General features: G+C 33.6%; 2 protein-coding genes across 2 annotated transcripts; one reads left to right on the top strand and one right to left on the bottom strand.

The window, feature by feature from the left end:
* Positions 1–1798: 1798 nt before the first annotated feature.
* LOC108689250 lies at positions 1799–20153 on the bottom strand. The gene is made up of 9 exons (XM_018195946.1): positions 19139–20153; positions 7520–7751; positions 6030–6144; positions 4775–5000; positions 4378–4535; positions 3949–4165; positions 3479–3641; positions 2303–3166; positions 1799–1874 (listed from the first exon to the last, which is right to left on the bottom strand). The coding sequence occupies exons 1-8, from the start codon at positions 20151–20153 to the stop codon at positions 2335–2337; spliced, it is 2958 nt and encodes a 985-aa protein (XP_018051435.1). The 3' UTR covers positions 1799–1874; positions 2303–2334.
* A 1600-nt stretch (positions 20154–21753) lies between these two features.
* On the top strand, positions 21754–22813 carry LOC108689135. Its single transcript, XM_018195775.1, has 2 exons — positions 21754–21814; positions 22377–22813. Exons 1-2 carry the CDS (start codon positions 21754–21756, stop codon positions 22811–22813), a joined length of 498 nt encoding a protein of 165 aa, XP_018051264.1.
* Positions 22814–24578: the final 1765 nt, after the last annotated feature.

Here is a 24578-nt window from a genome sequence, read left to right as displayed (position 1 = left end):
TTAAGCGTTTACTAAAAATTTTACAAAATATAATAGTCATTAGAGATGGTAGTTTTCTGTTACTTTATCATAATTAATAATTTGAATACGAAAATATCTATTTGCGAACAAATAATCATCTTACGAATATAAACTTTAAGATTTTTTAAATTTTATCTTGAATACTTTTTTTTTCAAGATAATTAAAGTGAATACTGGCTGCGTATTTATTAATGATAAAACTTGCATAACCCGTTAACAATAGATCGAATAGTTTTCTATATGAGTAACTATATATTATATATATATATATATACATTGTATTATATATATAAGATATATAATTATAGATTATAATAAGATTACTTAAAAATATATGCATGTTTAACTTTGATTATGTATCAATATGATCTTCTCTTATTTGAAGTAATGTATGAAGACGGTGTTAGGGGGATGAGGGGAAAACCTATTATAAGAAATTTTATTACTTTTCTTAGATTATATCCAATAATAAGTAGAATCTTACCTATAAATAGATGTAACAAACGGAGTTCTACTAAGAATTCTATTTCGTGTGTTATCGTATCAGATCCATATATAAAATGTTTGCAATAAATATGTACAAAAATATACGCGAATAATAATTACAACTCTTTCAGCATTAATTAATAAAGTACAAAGCATTGCATCGCTCATCGTTCTCGAATGTGATACAATTCTAATGGCTTTCGCGATAGAGACGACAGAATGTATCGTCGTTATCATCGTCTACGACGTACATCTATAACGAACATTTGTACATTATTTATAGCATGAACTTAAAATCTAGAAATATTGCACGTGAAATCGAACGGTATATCGCATTCTCAGAGGTCATTGCAAAAGAGCGTTCTATTTCAGATAAAATTAAATAAAAATTAGATAAAATTAAATCTCTAATTATTGGAGCAATAAATATGATTCACCACCAGTTTTTGAGTCCAAATTTTTTTCTTGGAATATCTTTTGCATTTTTTATAAAAATCTGTCGTAATTGTGCAGGGATGCAAATGATGCAATAAATGTATCGAATGTATACCGTGTATAAATTATCAATTTAACGATATTCATAATGCTTAAAATTTATAATAGGTTGCAATATCATAATCATGGAATTATTTTATTTTGAATTATATAGAGATTTACTAGAAAAAACTTTACAATATGACAACGATCATAAATTTGAAATTAATATGCTTACTTCTTAATAACAATTAAGCTTCAAATAATAGATACAAGATTCTAAAAATTTTTTGGAAAGATTAGATCTTCCAATCTTTTCAAGATTTCTTTTAGATTTGTTCAAGATATTCATTCGCTTTTGTTCTTTCTTGCAATCGTATACTTAGTTGCGTTACGTTCTCCTAATTTTAAGCATATGCAAATTAGGGTGCCATGGCACTTTTCTGAAGGTCGACGCTCTTGTCTCCTCTTCGAGCGATAGATTATCTTCATTGGCCTCCTCTATTGACGCTCGCATAATATCGATACCAGCACTGCTAAGTACTCGTCGGTGTCGTGTCGCGTCCATTCGAAAACCGGTGTTCCATCCTCCAGGATCACTCAGTACTCGACGATGTCTCCTCTGGCAGCCGCGGTGGCGGTGATGACAATGATAATGATGGTGATGGTGACGATGTTGTTCGGACGTTAACGATGCGTCGCAATCCAGACTCGGTAGGCGTACGGAAAAAATGGGATTCGGATCCAGGTACAGCCAGCTTGCAGTATCCACATAAGGGAGAAGATGCATTGCATCCAACGACAGCGAATTTGGACGTAGTAATCGCTTGTAAACATATTCATTGTCCATTGATCTCCCGGGATGATAAGGTTCTTGCAAGCCGGAATGCAGTCTATTGACATGATGTATTTTATAAATAACATAATAAAAGAGACATTAAGTTTATCAAATAATATTAATTTTTATTCAAAAGTTGCACAGAAATCAAATTTTAATTAATTAATTTTTCCTTTTTAAATTAAGTTTGTATATTCACGAATTGAAAACAATCAGAATTTCTTGAAATTGAAACTATATAAAAGAAATGTTTAATTTTATGATATTAAAATGTTTTATTCTTGTCTTCATTTTCTAAATACTTAAAGATGTTTTTATCGTTTATTTTAAAGATCTCATTATTATTCAGATTTCCTTTTTATTTACAATAATGATAAGACACTTCAACGTCTCATTTCTCACTTATGATGTCACGATCCTATATGGCCGTGCTGACTAGTCAAGAACCTTAATTGTTGCTAATATATACTACTTTCAACGAACCTGCACGAGAGTCGGTGTGAGATTCCACGTTGTCAGTTGAGAGGATGTTCTCCCCGTGGCATTCTGTAGCACTTGTTCCATGCCTCCAGTAGCAGTACGCAGCTGTGGAACCTGTAGAAGATTAGAAGAGGCAGCCCGATCCTGGACAGTACACCCCAGACGAGCACGCCGAAGAATCGAAGCTGTAGCTCTTGCGATAGCCAATTTTGCGTGATTACGGTATCAAAGGCCCAGAGCACGGCGTTGCTGAACAGTAGGAAAGTGATCACTTGGCGACCGGGTTTTGCCAGCATTTGGAAGCGTGTTATGCAAGAACGTCGTGAGGTTTCGGCAATCAGTGTGCTCTGCGCGAAGCACTGTACCAGCTGCAGGATTGACATTGACAGCAGCATGATGTGTCTAGCTCGTGTATCCTCTGTCTCGTCGTCTGACATGGCCAGTGAACAAGCGCATACCACGATGGTGAAGACGGAATAGAGTTGCACCCCGAAGAGCGACACGTTTAACAGAAGGCTGTCCAGAGCGGCAGGTGCTCGTGTCACTACCGAAATCTGACGCACCTGCACGAGACCACTGGCTGTCATCAGACTACTCAGCGTTAGTATGCCGATCAGAGTGCCGCATGTAAGCCACGACAATGTGGCAGAGGGAAAGTTTTCATCCTCTCGTACGACGAGGAAGATGAGGATCACCACGATACCAGCTACCATGCAGAGAATACCCAGAAAAAGGCCTTTGCTAGAACCATCGCAACCTACTCTGGTGTGACTATTTAAGTCCTTGCTGCCGTGGAATTTTTGTTTAATCAATCTACTCCGACCAACGTTCTGACCCATCACGAAGGTCACCGCTGCGGCAATCAAGCTGAAAGGAAAATATTATGAGAGTTCTTCTAAGGGAATAAGATCAACTTCCATAAAAAAGCTAAAAAATATAAAAAGTTTCATATTGAAATTTAATTAAAAACTTAGATTTATACAGAGTTTATTTTGGAAAAACTGGAAAACCTGAAATTTTCAAGAAATTTCTTTTTTTATCGGAAATTAAAAAAAAATTTTATTTTTAAATTTGAATTCTCTCGCTTTTTGAAAATATTGTTTCTTTTAATTATTTTTTCTTGATGCATAATTGATTAACAATAAATGTGACATACATCCGCGTACATTCACAACGTACCTAAATTGTACAATAAAAGGATATAAGAAAGGCATGCTTGAGGTCCATAGCTGTCCCAAGGTATTAGTGTTCAAGCATTCTTGTAACGCAATTACTTGTGAGATTTGCTCGTTCGAAACAGGTTGATAGGGCTTGAAGTTACTTGGTTTTGCTACAGAATCATCTGAAATAAGATGATGATCCCGATTATAGATCATCCGGCAAACGAAAATAATTTGAAATGAATAGAAATAAATTTCATTTCGACATTTCCGAATTCGCGTTTTTGATTTTTCGAATCCATTTGAATCTAAAAATAATATAGTATGGACGTGAATATATCCGAATTCAACATGATGAATAGCACATTTTGTATTTCTATCCATTTGAGGCCAAAAATTTAATCCATAATTTGAATATATATATGAGTAGTATTGCATGATTACTTTTGAAAAACTTATTCGCCAAAGTAAGAAGAATGAAATCTATACCTATAAGATCCCGCGATTGTCTTGTCAAGGATCCCGGAAATCCTCGAAGACTCAAGGGAGATACAGATGTTTGCTGTTCGTGTTGTGCCAAGTGTACAAAATAAGTCCATTCTTGCGCGGTATCCCAAATCACGAGACGCGCCCAGACCGCGACATTTGTAGCTGCAAGATGTGTGAAGCCAAATCTGGCTGCAAGACCAAAGCGTTCTACGAGTACCTAAAAAACAAAGCGTAAAGACAATAAAGCTTTAATCTTTAAAAATCCTTTTAAAAATCCTTCGTTTAGATTCGAACGGATACATGATCATGTTAGTGATACGTAGCCGTCAACGCATCAGAGCGCAACGAAGAAACGCGTTCACGCATTGTCTAGCCGCGAGCTCGGCACTGGGTGTAATGTAATTAACGTAAGACTAATGCTTAGTCTACCTGCGAGTTTACAAAGAGAAAGTGCATCTGCAAGAAGGTGAACAAGCCGTGCAGCACCGGATGCACAAAGATGACGTCGGTTAAGCACTCGGCACCCTGCATCATCGAGTGCATCGCCATCTCTAAACCGTTGAAGACCAGCGTCGCCAGCCCGAACACTGAAAACATACACGCTAGATAATTTATAATTAGAAATTTACTTTATAATTTTCTAACGGAGCAAAATCTAACAACAATAAGAATCCTAAATAAATAAAATTTAAAATTATATTTGTAACAAACGCCGAATTAAATTTTCGTCAACTATTAAAGTTGAATTTTCATGATGAATAAAAGTACCAAATAATTTAGAAACTACGTGCCAGTATTCTTTAAGTGGATTAACACTATCTCTTACAAAGCGCTCCGACTCGTATATAAAAACTGGTTGGCGCCGTTCTAGCTCTGGAGATGTGTGCCCGTTTTAATGATCCGAATCTGGTAAGTGATGCGCCACCGAGTTCCGCGTCTCCGAGCCCATTACCACCTCGACTTAAGCTGCCGCAGCTGTCAACCAGTACCCATATATAAATGCCAATGATCACTGCGATGCTGCCCACGTAAAGGTACATGAGAAATACTCCCTGAAAGACACAATTGTGTAACTACTTCGTGTAGTGGAACGGGCCCGTTATGCAAAATACAAATACTAGGAATATGATTTGAAGGAGTATCTTTGAACGAGGGGACCACCCGCGCGGAAAAGGTTATTGGACTGATAAACGTAGCAAACTAGTTATCTTGAAACTTGTTGACGTTGTACCGTTTCATCTACGTTTCTTCCTGATCTATAATTTATGTAAATGAAAGCTCTTTGTAATCTCGTAACGTGCACATTTACAAATACTCGTTTCAGTAGAGATTATTTGACATAGTTCCGATATATATATATATATATGTTGAACCGCTATGTGGTTTTAATCCTGATAAATCCTGTTATGTATGTAGTTCTAATACTCCGGCAATATTCTCAGTATATAATGCACAATTGTCTCTTATTTTTTGCATTAAAAATGTTTTCAGAGATTAAAGCGAGGATATGATTTTCAAGATTGTGCTTCAAAATTACGTAAATAAAAGATTATATTAATCTTTTTAACGGAAGATCTTAGTAAATCTAAATAAAATATAATATATTAGAATAAAATGAAAAATTTTATTAATTGAACTTCAGATTAAATCAATTTAAATGACATTGCAAATTTTTTAAAATAATTACATCGTGATACTTCAAAACGATATAGATAATTTTTTTGCATGTTTTTAATGAAGTCTACTTTTTATGAACTGTGGATATTATGTGATTTTATATATATATATATATATATATATAAACGAGCAATTAATTATTCATTGCAATGGGACCCTAGCATTTTCCGCAGACATCCTGAATCGATGAGTTTTTAGTTCAAGGCTGTCCAATCGACAGACTTTCCCCAGATTATGTGAAGTAACGGTACGATAATTCTAAGTCCGACATCACGAACGTTACTTTCGAGACTTGAATGCGTTGCATGTTATCCCAGAGCACACTCGCTTTCTTGGCAAATGCAGTATCCGCGATAAGATGACTTATTTATGAAATCCAGTCAAACAAGTTCGATCACTTGTACCTGCAAGCTGAGCAAAGGTACAGGCGTGTCCATGACCTCGGCCAAGCACACCGCCAATGTTAACACGACGATCAACTCGCCATACACGTTGGAGAGAACTATCCATAATTGCGAGCTGTAACACAAAATATAAGTTCAAAATTAACAATCAAAAATCTCTTTGAGAATTGCATAAGATCGACTGTACTATATATAGTCTATTTGCTGTTTGTAAATAATTACATTTGCACTGTAAATATTCAAAAAGGTCTTATATCTTTAATTAATATTTAGAAATATTTTCGATTTCGATTATCAGTTTTCAATGTTGAACTCATTGTCAGCAAAAAACATAACACTTAATGTAACATTTAATGTAATTACTGTATTGAATACAGTTACTTGCTAAGATAAGCATGTAGTCAAAGTATTACCTAAGATCATCGCTACATTTTATTCTAATAGTACTTAAATTAATATACGAAAATAAGAGCAAAAAAGGAAATCAAATGTAAAATTTTTCAGTACGGGAGATCGGGGCTAATAGACTCATTTTTGAGTTTCGAATTTTTACAGACAAAATTAAGAGACTTATCGAAAAAATGAATTCTACACCATTACTACATACATTTGACTACTTAATATTTTAATAATAAGGGGAAACTGATAATTAATATGAAAAAAATGCATTTTTCTAATGCATTCTATCTGATTCAACTAACCCCGAGACCGGAGTAATTTGACTAAAATTATTAAAATAAGATTAATGTACTTTAAGCTACATCTTTGGCTACATCTCTAATAAAACTTTTATAAAAATATATTTTAAACACAGACATTCGCTTCGTAGGACAAAACAATACTTCTTTTTGCAAAATTTGTTTCATTTCGTGCAAAAACACGTCGAATAAGTAATCTAGTTTTCGAGCTTGGACATGAGAGAACTAAACTTATAACATTTACGACTGAGGAAAATCTCTTTAAAGGAATAAAGTTTTGAGTAGATACTATAAGAGTCGTCACTAAATGAGTCATATTCCATGCTGTAGTTAGTCTACTATCTCCATTTATTCATTTTTTAAAAACATTAACAATATACGATATATAACAAAGACACAAACAAAAAAAATCTGTTGGACTTTATTAAGTAAGATCTCTACTTACTATCTAAGTAGAAACCAAATATCTCAGACAATCATATATGATTGTAAAACAAAAACTTTAAGAATAAAAATATTTACTTAGGTGTACGATTTTTTAAAATTGTAGTATAACTTCTATCATAAATGTGTTCGCAACATGTTATAGTAAACTTTAACGACAATCGCTGCTACATGCTCAGACACGTTTACGTATGTTTTCTTTTAATGTAGCCTCGATTATTCTGCTTATCCTTATATTATATAACTGACTCCGATCTCCCCTACATACAAAATAAACACGCTTCAATAAAGAAAAGAATCTCCGTAAATGATATATGTATAATGAGATGAAAATATATGAGATTTTACTAGGGTTCCGAATGATCTAGTAGATCTTCGGGCGACCGTGCTCTCGCCAGGATTCTGGAGACCAAGGATCTCGTCGGTGGTGCCGAGGTGGATGCCTGCGCGGATGCATGGTCTTCCTTGTCCTTGATCTTGTCACCCCTACTGGGGCCACCACTCGGCGCGCCCTCCACGGTGCCACCCGTTGTACTTCCGGTCTCGTTTAGGCTGTCTTTGTCATGCTGCTCATTGCTCGCTGGAAAGATAAAAGAAAGTAATATAAGAAACGTGCGTTCGTATATCGATACAGTGTATATCGATACAATATTTGGCTGATACGCAGCAGCCGGAAAAGTGGAACCTCGCTTCTTCTTGCTACTTTCTTTCTTTGGCCTGCCGGGTCGCCGGAGAAATGTGTGTAACTTTCGCTGAAAGAATTTATACGTCTATTTCTGTGGCAATAATGCCCGCGGCATCAAGTAATCACGGATTTGTACTCTCTTGCTCGTAAATTATTAAGGATTACCAAGGAATCATCACGTTCGGCACCTGTTATTCCAATTTATATCTCGGTCTCGAAACGAGAAAATCACACTATGTAGAACAGAATAATATACTGAAATATTGATTAATCTCTCATCGATGTATTTGCTAATACAATATTGAAAGTCCGAATCATTCTCTTATTGCTTGAATTTTAAAAAGTTGAATTGAAAAGGTCCATAATTTCAATTTAATTAGCATAATTTTTTTTTCATGTTTCCATTGTATCATAATAAATTATATATAGACTACATCTCTTAATTCTTTTTTAATTCGAGTTTATTAATCAACTCAACATCGAACGATACATATAAATGTTATTTAATATATTGATTCATGAATGCGAGAAGAGATTTGCATGTCAAGCGAGCGATTACTCGTTCAATCTTATCTGTACAGAGAACGATTTTTTTATATATTATTCTCTTGTCACAATAAATAAAAAATGTAATGCATGCAAAGGGAAACGCTTTTGAAATAATTAAGACAGCTGGCGCGTGCGATGTTGCGTAGTTGGAGCTACACAATAAAAGCTATTCCATTATGTCCTGCCAGAACGTACGCGGCTTCTTCAAGTAAAAGTTTTGGTTCTTCGGCGCGTTAAATAGCTAGCAATTACCGTGAGTGTAGTGCCGTGTAATTAATGACGGCGAAATCAGCAAATTCTTTATCACGCGCGGTTCCATTATATATGTAATCATTTATAAATTTATAATTATTATATTGTTCGTGTAGTGCTAACGCAATTTCACATCGCGAAATCGATTGCGACACATTTTATTTAACGCATCGGTGATTCACACCGGATTTTCCATTTACGCAATTCTGTAAAAAATAATTTTTCTAGTTTTTAATGAAATATGTTATATTATGAAATGTACGTTTTACTTAACAAATGAAATAATTACAAATGTTGTCGCGAACAAGTCGTGAACAAATCATCTAAAATTGCACTGAAAGGAAAGCTTGGCTAAATATGGCATAGCCATAATTTTTAATTGATTGCAGCAATCATTAAAAATGCTATATCATATTTTACTATCTAATTTGCTGCAGCCAATCTTTTCTTCCAGTGTGTCATTTTATACGTAACATTGATCCGACAAAGAATTAGTTAATTCTTGAAAAAATGTAAAACGGTTTTATTACGTGTCGTAATCATTTTCTTTGTTTAATTTTAATTGCAATTTGTAATTACAGTCTCATGATGCGATTAAGACATTTTCAGACAAATTAGAAAGCTTTTAAGATAAGATTAAAAGGTATTACTTAATGCAACTATTATTTTTATTAGTTTTATTTTTGCAAAATTATTACTTGTTCCATTCGTTAATTCGATTTCAATTTCTGCTGAGAAATAGTAATTATTTCAACGAGTGAAACAATATTTATGTGCATGATAAAAAATAATATTTCGAAATAGCTATTAAACTAAGCTTCCAATTAGCCTCGATTTTTCTTTTATCTCCTATCATTTCAAAAGTGCATACGATATTTCGTATTAATTCTTGCGATAGATATTTAATGAACCTTAAAGAATTATGACATTCTGTATGTTGATAAGGGTTCGCTTTCACATAATGAATCGCTTAATAAAGTAATCGAATATTGAGGCTAAATTCTAAGCGAGTAATATTTTTGATGGCCTATTTGCACTGGCGATCGACATTGGCATCGGATAGTGATCCGCAACGAACAGGATATAACAATTATAGTGCGCATAATAATAATAAGTGGCGGTTGCACTCGAGATTGATTAATAAGTTCCTCTTTGATTCGTTCCGTTACTTCCGCGAATGCAAGTCCGGCTGAACGCATGCACAAGCACACTCTTGACGCACTACAATCCTTCAAAAAGATCAACGTTATTTCGTTCCTTCCTCCTCTCCCCGGTCGGCGATGCATCTCTCTACTGCTCGCAGAATCCTCGTGCATAATACAAATTGCAGTGAGAAAGTCACGAGTCAAGAGTCAACGTATGCGACAGCTGGCTAAAAGCGTCACTCGTCGCGCGGTTAACGAGCTTGAAGATCATCGTGCATCCCGGAACAGAGACATGTGTTTGATTCGAGAATGACGCGATAATGGTGCGTTTGGCGCGAGCTAATACAAAGGACGCCAAAAGAGATTGAAGAGGTGAAAGGTACAGAAGACATCGTGAGTATACTTTGGCAACAATGTTTCGCGATGGATTCTTTACAAAAGCTTAATTCGCTTATAGAGGAATATTCTCATTTTATACTTTGTGTAGAAAATTTCTTCATGTAAATCATTATATATATCTATTTTTTTTTATAAAAAGTAAACAAAAGAATTATTCTTTTATTTTAATGTATTTTTTATTTCAGTGAGTTATTCAAATGATCGACTTTATTGATATGCATTGCCAAAAAAGTTTCAAATCATTCATTAAAAATGTCTGCTATATGGAATAAAATCAAACTCATATATTTTATATTGTAATTTAATAAATATTTTTATTGTTTTACTCATTGCTTTATAATGAAATGAAAAATAATTTTAAAAAAGTATTTTTTTACAAAATTTTTTACTATAAGAAAAATAGTAAAGAATATTCGGTACTTTTTTCGTCAAAACAGTCACTTTTATATTTAATTATTTTTTTTTTTTAATTTGAGTAATCTAATTATAAGTTTATTTATTTTTAATGATAGAAAACTCTTTCAGCTTTTAAAACAATTCTGTTTTTAAATAAAGGCTTTATAGTCCATTTTCTTAAAATTATACAGTATTATGTTAATCAATTATGCTAAAATTATATATTTGCTTTCAAATTAATAATAAAATTAAAAAATATTGAATAAGGCATGAAATAAACTTTTAAGTATTTAGTGTTTTATTGTGAACTAGTCTCAAATTTTGTGTGTTTTTTACACTTTTGATGCAACGTATCTAGAGTGCATTTTGAAGATAAAGAGAGAAATCTTTTGAAGAAATCAACGCACGAATAAAAGCAAAAATCATTTGCGTATCAAATCAATTTTGTCATAAAGTATAAAGTTAAATCGCGTGAAACTGTGCATATGAACTTAAATAGAAAAAAAAAATTCATGCAATTGGTCTCACAGAAAGGATATAGCATTAGTGCAGCATAACTCTAATTCCATGGAATCGATGAAATTAGTATCATTACGTAGCGCAAATTGCTATGTATTTGACGTGCGCCTGCGGTAAGTATTTTATTCGCACTTGTGGTATATTAAGCCGGTTCTACAGACGCAGATCACGAGTTGCAGATTGTAAATTTGTTGCATCCGGCCAATCTCGAAGCGTCACTTTTAAAATTGATGCATCGGATTGGCTACAAGCTGCAACCTGCAATCCACTGCATCTTATACATATAATATAACCGGCTTTATGCATCAATTGCAGAAATGTTTATTTCTTATCGTGCTCCATCAACAATGACAATCATCGTCTATAGCGACACGAGTCCCGTAAGGGACTCATAATTTTTATAATTCTCTCGCGAGATTTATCGAATCGATAAGGCCATATGGCATTCGAAAAAAGATTTTGATTAATTGTTGACGAAGTTAACGGTCGTTCGTATCTTATTCTAAATATGATTTTGAATACGATGAATCGTATGATTTTTATTTATAAAAATTCAATTTAGGTGGTCCGAAAGCAAATTAGGACGTAAAATACAATGTAATCGTACAGCACGTATATTGTAAAGTTGGAAGACCTCACACATTAGGCGGTCCAAAAGCAAATTAGGACACAAAGTACAATGTAGTCATACAGTACGTATATTACAAAGTTGTAAGTTACATCTCACACACACACACACCACACACACACACACACACACACACACACACACACACACACACACAGAGTTACGACGATGTTATAATAGTCAGCGTTTTTCTAAACAGATTTAAAGTCAATCACAGTTTAAACTTGAATAATCAAGAGGAACAGTTAGACGCGCTGTCTTACGGTACATTCACGATATTCTAAGCGTTAGCAAAACTGAAAAATTGACTGAAAAGTACCATTTATAATACTTAAAAATTCTAAGTGAAAAGAAGAGAATCCCTCATGAAAAGAATTTAGCGACTTGCTTTTCCAAATTAATTATTTAAAAAAATAATTATTTCCATATCTGTGGATTTTAAAAATCGATCATTGTAAAATACTTTCATCGACCATTATTAAATAAATCTCTTAATTTAAATTAAATAAGAATTTCTATATTAGAAAAAATAAATACAATATCTCGCTTCAAACTCAGCTTGAGTTAGATTTAGAAATCGAACAACGAAACAATTCGATATCGAGCAAAATGGGACTTGAGTGTATCAATGTAAATTCTTAAAATTATTCATCAATAAAACATTAAATTTGATACTCTAATCGATCAAAGTGAAAGAAAGAACTTCCTAAATAATCTTTTATGAAAACAAAGCAATATTATTTTGATGGCCAAATCTTATCCTAGATTGCGCTAATCCCAGAAAGCGCCATCGAAAGATTTACCTGTACGTTCGTTACCAGGAAATTATCGTTGTGACAGATCGTCAGCGGCATTGTCATCTATCACTTAGCTCTCGCTAGAACGTTGCAACCGAATAACGAATAACGAGAAGTGCACGTGACGATAACGCGGCACCAAGTGGCGCAGGTAACTCGGCTGCGATCTCGAAGGAGCATCGACTCTTTTGGGGATATCGAACGGTGCAGACGATGGCAGGTGGTGGTGGCTCAGATGATGATGGTGATGATGCGATTTTCTCGTAGCCTCATTTCGCAGCATCCATCAATACAATCGCGTACTCTCGAACACGTTGCTTTTATTTTACTATCTAGCGAGAATGTCGAGAAGATAGCAAACGCCTTGGGGGGCATCGCTCATGTCGCTCTTCAAATCGAACAGGCCATCGTGGAAGGTTCCGCTATTCTTGTGACTCACTTACGCTCGCGCTTCGGTGCATCCGATGAGGATGACTTGACAGTGTTTTAAGCGAAACATTGCGCGAAAAAAGATTGGATCTGCGAAGCAAGAATCTGCCACGGGAACATTTTGTATTAGTTTTCTTCTTGAATATATTGGAATATATTAGGGACTCTGTCATCAATCTTCGGTTAAGCTAATCGACGTTTAACTTGCAGTAGTGTCAATAGTCTTCTATCACTGTAGATTTATCTTACTTTTCATTTTTTTCTAATTCTAAGAATTAGAAAAGGATGAAGAATAAATTAAATCAAGATTAAAATTAATCTACATTGGTTGAAATGGACAGGACAGAATCTATTGAAGAAATAGTACTCAAAATGACACTCGTAGAATGTAATATTTTTAGGTACGTAATAATAAAAAAATTAAGTAAATCGAAGACAGACCGAATAGAATAATTAATTGGAACGCAAGTATTGTTTACAGTTCACATAGATCACTATTAGTTAATATCCAGTTATGTTAAAACCCAGTTGTAAACTCTTGGTCTTGCGTGAAACGCAAGATAATCGATAATCTGTGTCTGCGTATTCCAGCCTAACAAATTGCAAATTTAATGAATACCCTCAAAATTTTTGCGTTTATTTTCTGTGTAAAATACACTAATCACGCTCATTATTACATGCCAATAATATCCGAGAAGGCAAGAGGTTAATCGTCGACCTGGAGCGCGAAACGATCCATTTTAAAGTGAAGAGTTAAATGTCCATTTCACGCGCACGAGAAATATTCTATCATGATCATCTGGGTGGATGTTAGACGATGCGCCCTTAATGCGCAGCAGCCAGAGCAAATTGCTGAGATTAATTTGTCGCGAAGTTTCCTATAATGATCCTCCTAATAGACAAGCCGCCGCCGCGATTACGCGTAATAAGTCTATTATAGCTGGTCTATTATAAGTAGTTACGAGGCAAAGAAGAAGACACCACCATCAGCAGCAACTACCACCTGACACCTGCGAATTATTATGGCAGTGATGATAATGACTGATGCGTGATAGTGTATCGGTCCATTAACGATATATAACATTGATCCGTCAGCTCTTTGGCGTTTAACAGCATTTTCCGTGTCTAATGTCAAGTCATTATCTGTCAATTACTCCGTCTAACAGTTGTGGATAAAGAAGAAGTAATGTTGACATTTACATTTATTTCACACGATATAAGAATCGAATCGAATAATCGATCGGTTGTAGATTAACGCAAATAATGATACAATCGTTTACTGCGATTTCTTTTGCTCGATAAAAACTGAAATTATCGAGGTGATTCTTTGGATAATATTAAGAGAAATTTAAATAATATTTCGCCTTCAAAACGTTAGAATGTTTCAGGATGTATGATCGAAAACTGAGTTTCAAAAGTTATTTTTAATTAATAACTTTATTACTATGTTACTATCGTTATATTACATTTTTTTTAATATTAATACTTATTTTCATATTGATGAGATTTCAAGAACATTAATCAATTTCGTAGATGTAAAAATATTGCGGTTAACTTTATTAAGAAAATGTTTCATGTTTTGAAAAAAATAAATGCTGATGAAAGAGATATACACATACAAGAAGATAAAAACAGTTTCTTCGCCACAAAATTCATAAATTCTCTTGTGTTCTACTTTCGTTGTCCGTCCCACATTTTTGCATGTGACATTTGACATTTTGTACAAAATACTTTCTTTATTTACATAAGTCGTATATTTAATGTTTATAATTCATATACTTCGCTCTCTAAAAGATGTAATTCATAATTTCAATCCGTGAATTATACACTTTTTTGTATTTCTCTTTTTTTTCTCTACTGTCACTCATACACTTCATCTTGTTTCACGTATCTAATCCTTCGAGATACATTTCGTTCGTTTTGCCTGTGTTTTTCAAATTTAATGCAAAAAGAGTTAGATGTCACAATTTTTAATATTTTAAATATCCTAACTTCTTTTTTTATATCTGTATATGTAATATACTTTAATAATATCTATTATATACTGTATAATTTTCCTGTTTTAACACTCATGTTTTAATGTTAAAAGAAAGTAAATTTAATAACATGTATATATGTAATGTATGTATATTTAATAAAATTATATGTATGTTATATATCAAATCGTTATTTCCTATTATATAACTTATTATATAGCGCATCCCGAATGGCCAAATTTCGGGAGCGTATAGGGAATCGATAACTAATGGTAAGAAAAAAAGTTCTTTAGAGAAAAAAATAAGAAAAGGTTAAAAAAAACATAATGAATTAGAAGCAACGAACCCCTAACTTGGTTCGTAGTCCCTTTATTAATTTATTTGTTACTCTTAAAAAAAAATTCAATTAGGAAAAAAAGTAATTTCTTTTGAAATAATCTTTTTTTCTTAATTTATGGATAATTATTATTCGTATTATATATACAATTTGTATAAAGTTTCTTAGCATGTTATCCCGTACACGTTAAAGATGAAACACTGAAGGTAACAGATGTGCAAAAGCAATTACGCGTAAATACTCGTTGCTAATTAATGAATAAAAAGAACTAGCTTACAAGAAAACACGAAAGCAGAAACCGCAAGAAATTCTTGCGACCGAATAACGTGTCATGTCATCAATGAGGAAACATTTTCGTACGCGATACTGTATTTTAATGCATGCTGTCCTCACGCGATCGTCGACGCGAATTTTATTATCGCAATAAATTAATTGTAAAAAAGACAAACATAGATGCAGTATGTCGATGATTTTATGGGTACTTTATCTTTTTATTTAAAAGAAGAAGTTGAAAGATTTCTCGCGCGAGCTACGTAAAAATATTGATGGTTGGAGGCGCAGCTCGTAAAAACACAAGCGCGACAGCTTCATCATGTCATAACGGAATTGCTTACAATTTAAAGATAGAACTTAAAATAAAAAGAGGATAATATTACTTGAAGAATGTTGATAACTGATTGCTAAATGTTATGAAAAAGTCTAATAATGCATTTAGAATTATCTCAAATTTACAATCGTTCATATAAAGTAACGTAAAGAATATTATTTATTACAACGTAAAAATTTCCTTGATTTTTTCTCAATTTGAATCTTCTTTATTTGATGCCGCTTTTACAATTTTCTCGGGCAAATTTATCACCATGCGTATCGTCGTTACTCGCGCGACAGCACTTTACTAGTGATCTAGGTGGATTGTCGATCAGCGATCGAGTCGTTCGACGAAAGAACATCTGTGTCGAAAAGTTGGAAACTGTATAATATGATTATTCGCGAATAGAAGGCACGTGCGTATATATAATATTTTTCGCACAGATGCAATTGCGACTCATTCCGCTGCGCCGCCGTGCTGCGAGAAAAGTGGTTAACTGTATACAGGCCGGCGGCGGTATTCGGCGATGCAGCTGCATCATCTAACTGCAGAAAATCAGTTATGTGTAACAGTGACTGAGGATTGTCAGGAGGCTTTTAGTAACGGTGGCGTCATATGGCTGACAGATTGAAGCTATGCGACGATTAATGGAGTCAGGGCATGATGTTGCTTGGAGTAGAACACGAAAGTAAGTTACAGCAGCCGAAGAGGAAGTACTCGAATATCCCATCCGTTTCTTCCATATATATGTTTAATCTCGAGATAATTAGCTAATTTGTCTGTAACAAGATCCCCTATTCTCTTATCACTTTTCATCGACTTTCCGCTAGTGAAAGGATTGCAGTATAAACTCAAGTGTGTTAATTAATGAGCAGTCGAGCACTTGATAGGTATCTAATTAGTTATTTCTAATATCTGCAGAGTGGTCTATGACTTATAATTACGTAATCAGGTATTTTTATTTTTTTAAGTATTATTAATATTTTTGCGGAAAATAATACGAGGATTCGCATTAAATTTTATATTATTTTACATTTACATGTCGGCAAAGTTTGGTTTCCAATTAAAAATTTAAATCGAAATAAAATACTTATTATTGTTTGATGTATTCCTGTTTTTATATCATTATTGCAAATGAATTTACGGAATTGTCAAATGCAAGAACTTTTTTCGAGTCTAATTCTCTTTAAATTATTACGTAAGATTATATTGCACATTATTCAAAATTATCTCAGTCCTCCACTTTTCATGCTCGCATCGATCGTATGTTATCAAAGTGAAGTTTTCTCTCTACGACACACGGAGGAGAAAACGATTCATGGCACAGTGGAATGACCTCAAAAGTTATGTGCAAGGATAATAGATCTTTTCTCCTGCTCACGCTTGATTTTTACGCCTTTGGAGTCGTTGAAGAATTACAAAGATCCGTGAGAAGACAATGGAGTCTGAAGCGGTTATATCACGTATTTCGTATTCCCGTTAATTCCGATGGAATAACTCATGTACGCTTGCTATGCGTGCTTTCTAATTTCCTCGATACAAATCTATTCGAACGCCTCGCTCCAAGGAGATATAATGCGAGTGTTCGTATGAAGAAAAAATCTCGACCGATCAACTTATAGGAAACAAACAGCGAGAAGAACAGATGCGAATAAAATTAAGAGCCGCGATAATGAAAAGCCTGATGACACTGATCGTAAAATTGCTGATTGTACTGGATGGTAAAAGGTGTGTAAAAATCGTAAAAATGGTGAAAGTCGTGAGCGGCTCGCGATTCATGTGATATATGCTGCCGCAGCTGTTTTACGGCGGCTGTGCCGAAGAGTGGTTCATATCGAACCATTTAATGAGAGATCTTTCGAAAGAAAGCAAGAACAAATTGTACTTGATTAGAAAGCTGCGTATGAATACTCATTTTAACTCTCGAACAATGAAATATTTGGAGAATATAAAAAAATCAATATCATTAATTAATTCTTTAACGTCACTGTGGAGACTAAATTTAATAATGATTTAATATGTGAGCTTTTTTAAAAAGAAAAACAAACAATATATTCCGAATGCTTTACATTTGCTCGTAAGAGTGTAGAAAGTCTAAAATTCGAAAACTGCTGTTGTGCTACATTCATATGCAGAGCAATGTAAAACTTTTGGATTATAGAGATACGGTCAAGAATGACTCAGCCATAATCCTTCGAAGTGTGCGCGTAGAGAAGTATACAAAAATTTCGAGTTATATATTTCCAGTTATAAGTTTTTTAATCTTCCATATTTTTCCATAATCTAAATTTCAAATAAGTAATTAAAAAAACTAAAGTGTACGAGAAGAATTAATTTTTTTAATTAAAAAGTTCACAAAAAGATTTCTCTAAAAAAGAAGAATCATTGAAATTTAATATCTTCAGCACGTTATTGCTGTTTGAAACAGAACATTGCTATCTTGTTTATCTTCTTTTGAACTGCTGAAGGTTCGAGGTCTCTCATCCCGTAGAATCTAATTTTAAACTCGAGCAAGACAATTCACCGTTCGAATAAGATAGGCAGGATAGACAAATGTATAGAAATGCAGTTCTAATCGAATGTTGACCTAATCATTGGTTCACAACGTCATGACGAAGTCATGAACCACACGTATTAAGAGGCCGATATGTATGCATACCTAGTACTATCTACCGCTATTCGAGTCCATTTTATCGGACAATACCGTAAGATACGTGTTGCCTTGCATATCGAATGTGGACGACATACCTACTTTGTCAAATTATACACCGTTATCGTCTAATTGATCACTTTGTAATTTCGCAACGTTTTTCGCATCTGATTATAATTTACAAATAAGCAAGAGCTGCGATAGAAAAGAAGAAAGCAACTGTCAATTCACTTATTTATTTATGTATTTATTCCCACGATACAACAGATTTTAATAGATGAATCCATAATTCGCAATAACGAAAGTATTAAAAAAAGTTACAATCGTAATGTATACATATGTTTTATATGATGACTCGTATTTTTGACCTTTTCATTTATTGGTTTTTTGCTTGATAATCTCAAACTAAGAAATTTTACATATTTTAATTTATCTTTTTAAGTACTAAACTCCGTTTTGAATATAGTCTTTTTCATTTATTTGTGTATTATTTTAATTAATATTATTTATTAGAGAGTATTTCTATTTTAATTGCTTAGCAATAAATAATTCAATAATCATAAAATTATGAAAATTCTCAAATATCTCGCGAGATTGTTGTAAGAGATTTTCTCACCCCATTTCTCCTTCATTGACGTTGTCGAGATTGCAGATACCGTATCTGGTACATCCACCGCGCATTCTTCTTTACTAAACAGAATCCCTTCGACACAATCCGATTTATTCACTTTCGTTACTGATTCTCGTTCGTTCTTCCAATCATTATTCTCCATCTTAGCGACATCTGTCTTCGTTTCCACGAAACCAGACAGGTTTCGGATATCCGGTACTAAGGTCTCCTCGTCATCCTCCCTGATTTTCCATTTCGCCCTCTGACGATGCTCGTCTTTGTTCTTTTCTTCTTGTACTCTTTTACTGGCGGAATTCATTACCTCTTCAACAAGTTCCTCCTCTTGCAGCATATATTCTCTCCTCTCATTAGGGTTGCTATATATCCTATAGGGACCCACGAGACCTACCACTCCTCGAGGCAATGCTACCAAGTTCTCCTGATCAGGCCAGCTATTCTCGTACCCTGAATGATCGAAATACATTTCCAACGAATTCGAAAGGGACTGTTTAGGCGTGTCGTAGAGCCACTTTCTCACTTCGACTCGCCTGGACACGTCTTTATGGTCCAGTTGCTGTTGCTCGTGCCTTTCGTTGGGATCGATGTCGCGAATCTTATCTACAGATCGAATCACCTCCTCGTTCGCTTCGGAGGGCGTTTCTAACAACCGCACTTTCTTCGGTTTTCTTACCACGCTGTAAAGAGTGTTCTCATCCTCGACTTCAAGAATCGACGACGCTTTATTTTGAGATGATAACCTGTATGGTAATTCTAGTTGCTCGTTTTCTAGATTCTGATTTGGTTCGTCCTTCACCGCGCTGATCAATACGATCTTGCTGTGGATATTCGGAGGAAAACTTTTCGTTGTGATATTCTCGTTGCTATCCAGAACACTATAAATCGACTCACGCGTCGCCGTTTGAATCCATTTGGGTCGTTTGTGATGTTTCGAGGTGCTATCAAGGTCCGATGATTTTCCATCGATCGTCACCGTAGAAATGCTAGCTAGCTCGGCCACCATATTGACGAATTCTTCGTTCGACGGGTCGTACCGGATATCACGCATTCATCGATCGTGACCGACGATTCGAGATCGGAGTACCGTTAAAAATGACATAAGATTGATATTAAAAATGACACAAGATTGATCACCGATTTGCGTAAAACGAACGTTTCGTGTGATGAATTCTTGATGCTACAGCAAGCGCACTTTTGAAGAAATTTGCGATTTTTTGGAAAAATTAAACTCAAAAATTTCTATTACTCATTTCAGATTTATGCGAAAAATTTGAGAAAGTATATAAAATTAATTTGTCATGATTTATGCTAGAATACAATCTTTTTTCTTTTATTTTCAATTTAAGATACGATCTTCCATCTTCCAATCTTACAATATTGACTGCATTCGGTTAGCGCGCTATCTGCGTTATTGCATCATTTTATCTTTGATTTACATCAAATGAAGATAAAATGATACAAAAACGCCGATTGCGCGTTTTCCTTCGGGAAACGCAGTCATAATTATACAATAAAATTAGATAAATAAATTTTTAATTAAAGATCATGTTTTTTTATCTCTTGACTTTCGAAAATTAATTTCTTTAATTCCTTCTATTGTGTTTGAAATTAAAGTATAAAAGTGTCGTAGATCTTTTTTCGAATTTTAATCCTGAAGATCACATTGCTTACCTTTAATTTATATGAATATGAAATTGATCAAGTCACAAATTTTCTCAATTTACGGTACGTATATACATACACAATATACATGATGATAATCTTTAGTTACGAAAATCACTATCTTTAGCTTTTTGTTTGTTAATGTTTCAAATACTTGTTGTTCGAAACTAAGAACAACGAATGCACCGGTTCGCACGCAAAAGGCAAATGGCAGTCAGTCACTTTAGTTTTAAAGAAGAACAATACCGCAATACCATCGCCATGGTGGCCGGAGGTCGATGGGATGGATGTAGTTCTCGCTCGTGATCAGATTCGTGATCAAGTTCATGAAATTCAAATTCACCCATTTAACAAGAATTATACTTTAACTTATATACAGAATAATGAGGTGAATAAATTGATATGTAGAAAAAAAATTACCATCTTAAGAAAAGATAAAAGAGTTCTTCTCGAAAAAAAAATTTGTTATAAAACCGAATTATAAAACCCAAATAATATTATTTTTATTGTACTAAATAAAAAATAAAACTCAAATGGTACTACTTTTTTATTATTTACTTAACTCTAATGATGTGTATCATTTATATATAAAAGATTTGATATCAATCTTACTATTAAGCCAAATTAAATCCCGTACCAAATTAAATAAAGAATATAATCCAAGTGATGCTATTTCGTAAATGACGCGCAATAGAAGACGAAGAGGAGGGATCATCATAACAGCAGCCCATATCAGAGTCTATTACCGTGCCCTCTTCGTTAATTTTAGTGCACGCTCTACTACTGTCTAGCTCACAAAGACGATCATTGCGCGTGCGATAATGATATCAGGCCAAAAACACTGAACAGTGTCACAACATTGACCAGGCAATCCACATCAGCAAATTAATATCAACTGGCAGCTAACTCCAGAATCTCTTTTCGCACAGCAATTACTAACGATGACGCGCATTTACCTTCTAATCTTCTGTTACATTTCTAATCCTGCACTAAGCGAACCGTGAGTACATTTATTTCAAGAAAAAAAAATGTTATTTTTCTACTAACGCTGAAAGCTAAAGAGATTTCGGCTATCGATATAAACTTTTACTAACTTAAGAAAATTTAAGTCTTGTTGTGAGTTATCCTTTGTAACGTACGTATATATTTTACATTGCAATATGATTTTGTGGTGATATTTTTTGAAGTTAATCAGATTTTTTTCGAAGAAAGAAAAAAAGAATATTAACAGAAAAAATTATGTTTCATATTTAAATGTTAAAAATATTTCATGAATGATTTGTCAGAAGAAGGCTACGATGCTTATTCATGCGTCAAAAGGTTTGTTCGCGTCGTATACTCCAACATACTTCCCTATCATAGTTTCTACTTACTTCAACGAGCGTGAAAAAGAAAGTAATCTCCGTTTTTCATTTGATCAGAGTTCTTTCGAAATCTTTTGATCCATCCCATAGTTCGTGATTTAACGTTTCGACATCTTCTCATTCCGAAGGAAGTTTCTTGCCTCATAACAGCTTTTGTGAAACTCGACTGCAATTGTCGTCAGCCTGCGCGCTTTCCAAAACTTCGCAGACGCGAGCTTCTTTCCGTAGAGCTACGTGGCTGATGCAGGACGATAAGTTTACCAAGGATGAAGTGATGTCTCGAGTTATCCAGCTGGAGAGCTACAAGTCATACTTCCCGGTGAACAGTAGAGCAGAGATGTACTATAGAGCTCGACCGGGCAAGCTCATTCAGTGTGTAATTGCCGCGTCTGTCCACGGGCAAGGCCACGTGAGCGTCGTGGAGGGCGGCTACAGAACCAACAAGGTTCGGATTAATTACCCGATGGAAAGCGGCAAAGCAGACGTCTTTTACGTTTTTATACAGACCATGAAGAAGGAAGCGATGTTCGTTAATGAGAACTCGAGATTAGGCATCGTTTACGGACTCATGAGGAGTTGGACCCTCGCGGAGATACAGGATTACTTTCGCAACAATTCCGATATTTTTCCATCGTAATAGAATACGTCAACTTCGATTTTCTTTTCTTTTTTTTTTTATAGAATAATAATAGCTTCTTATAAAAATATTTCGAATTACTGGCTGATCATTAATTAAGCTTATAATTAACTTAAACGATTTTTAAATTCTTTCAAATCAAGTTTCTTTGAATTACTGAGGATTGAATGTTTATGTATCTATTAACAATTTAATTACTAAAAAGTGACATGAAATTATATTTTTAAAAAATATCATTTTATTTTGTGATGATGTGAAATTAAATCTTTCTTTCGATTTTACATTATAAGAAGAAATCCGATTTTTAAAAGTAAATTAACTCGATATTAAATGAATAAAACATAAAGCAATCTCCTATAATTTTGTTTATTTAAAATGTTATTAAATATAAAGTGTAAAAATGTCTGAGAAATCGGACTTTTTAGAACGGAATTTTTACAACGCTTTTTATAGATTATTCTGATTAGTTTAACTGAAGAAATTTTATTTTGCGAAGCTTATAGCAGTTCGAGTAATTGAAAGTTCCTATATATTTATCGTCAGCGAGATTCTCATTTGCAACAAATAGCGTATCATTTTATCTCCTCATATACTGGCAGAACAACCATGTAATTGCGCACGTCTTCCCAGTATAATTATGCGAGATAAGATATTAAGCATGTAAGTGAGATGTCTCACTTTTTAAAATATACGTTATAAATATATAAAATATACGTACAAAATCAATCAATATTCTTTAAAAAGCTCTTTCATTCATTAATATTATGTAAAACGTTTGCAAACGTTTCGTATTCTTAATATTCTAATTTATTTTTACTCTACATTTGTTTATAAAACAGTAAATTTCTCTTTAACTGTAATACAAGACTCAATTAGATAAAAATGACATAAATAAAGGACTATGAGCTTAATAGTCTTTTTATTACAAATCAAAAAAATTATTTTCTATAAAGCTACGATCCTAACTGTTTATTATAAATTTATTATAAATTTAAAGTACCTATAAAATAAACCTATAAAATAGTGATTTTTATGTATTTTATTCTAAAGTAAAAGAAAAAAATTGTATATTGTTTCTACTTGTATAGTTTTTTAAAAAATAGAATCCTTGATTTCTCAAAATCTGTGACGTAATTTTTATAATCTTATATTCATTTTTAGTAGCTAAAAATATACATAAAAATCATTATTCAAATGTTAAAAATAGGAACCTTGTAAATTAATTATTTAATTTAAATTATTTTTTATTGTCTTACAAATAAATTTCTCTATTCAATTTTATTTTTGGAATAAGAGTGACTTATTAACAATATAATTTTTCATATTCTCACGCAACATAGAGAGAAAAATCTGTCGTTGAAGAATTAGAACACTTTGACGTATAACAGCGAATAATTGACGCAAATGGATCATTCATTTTTTCCATCTTTCCGACAGCCGTTAGTTTTCACGTTCCATCTGTTATAGCAGAATACTTGGCCATGTGCGAATATACAGAGATATTAATTGTGAAAGTAGTTCGCAATTCGTAACTAATAACTGCCAGCGAATGTTGGATTCTGCCGAGAGGATGTTTAATAATTAATCACCATAACGAACTACAACTTTTCGGAATATTGCTCGATTTAATTACCACGTTACATTGCAACGCAATCTAAATTTCAAGCAATTGTAGTTATTAAAACGGTGGCCATAGTTGCGAGTTTCGCAAACAATTAATCAAAATTTTAAATGCAAATAATTATAATTGACTGCAAATTCTAAT

The sequence above is a fragment of the Atta colombica genome, unplaced genomic scaffold (genome assembly GCF_001594045.1).
Source record: "Atta colombica isolate Treedump-2 unplaced genomic scaffold, Acol1.0 scaffold261, whole genome shotgun sequence".
Lineage (NCBI taxonomy): Eukaryota > Metazoa > Arthropoda > Insecta > Hymenoptera > Formicidae > Atta > Atta colombica.
Note: the sequence above shows the minus strand (reverse complement) of the source record. Positions and strands in the feature narration are given on the sequence as shown.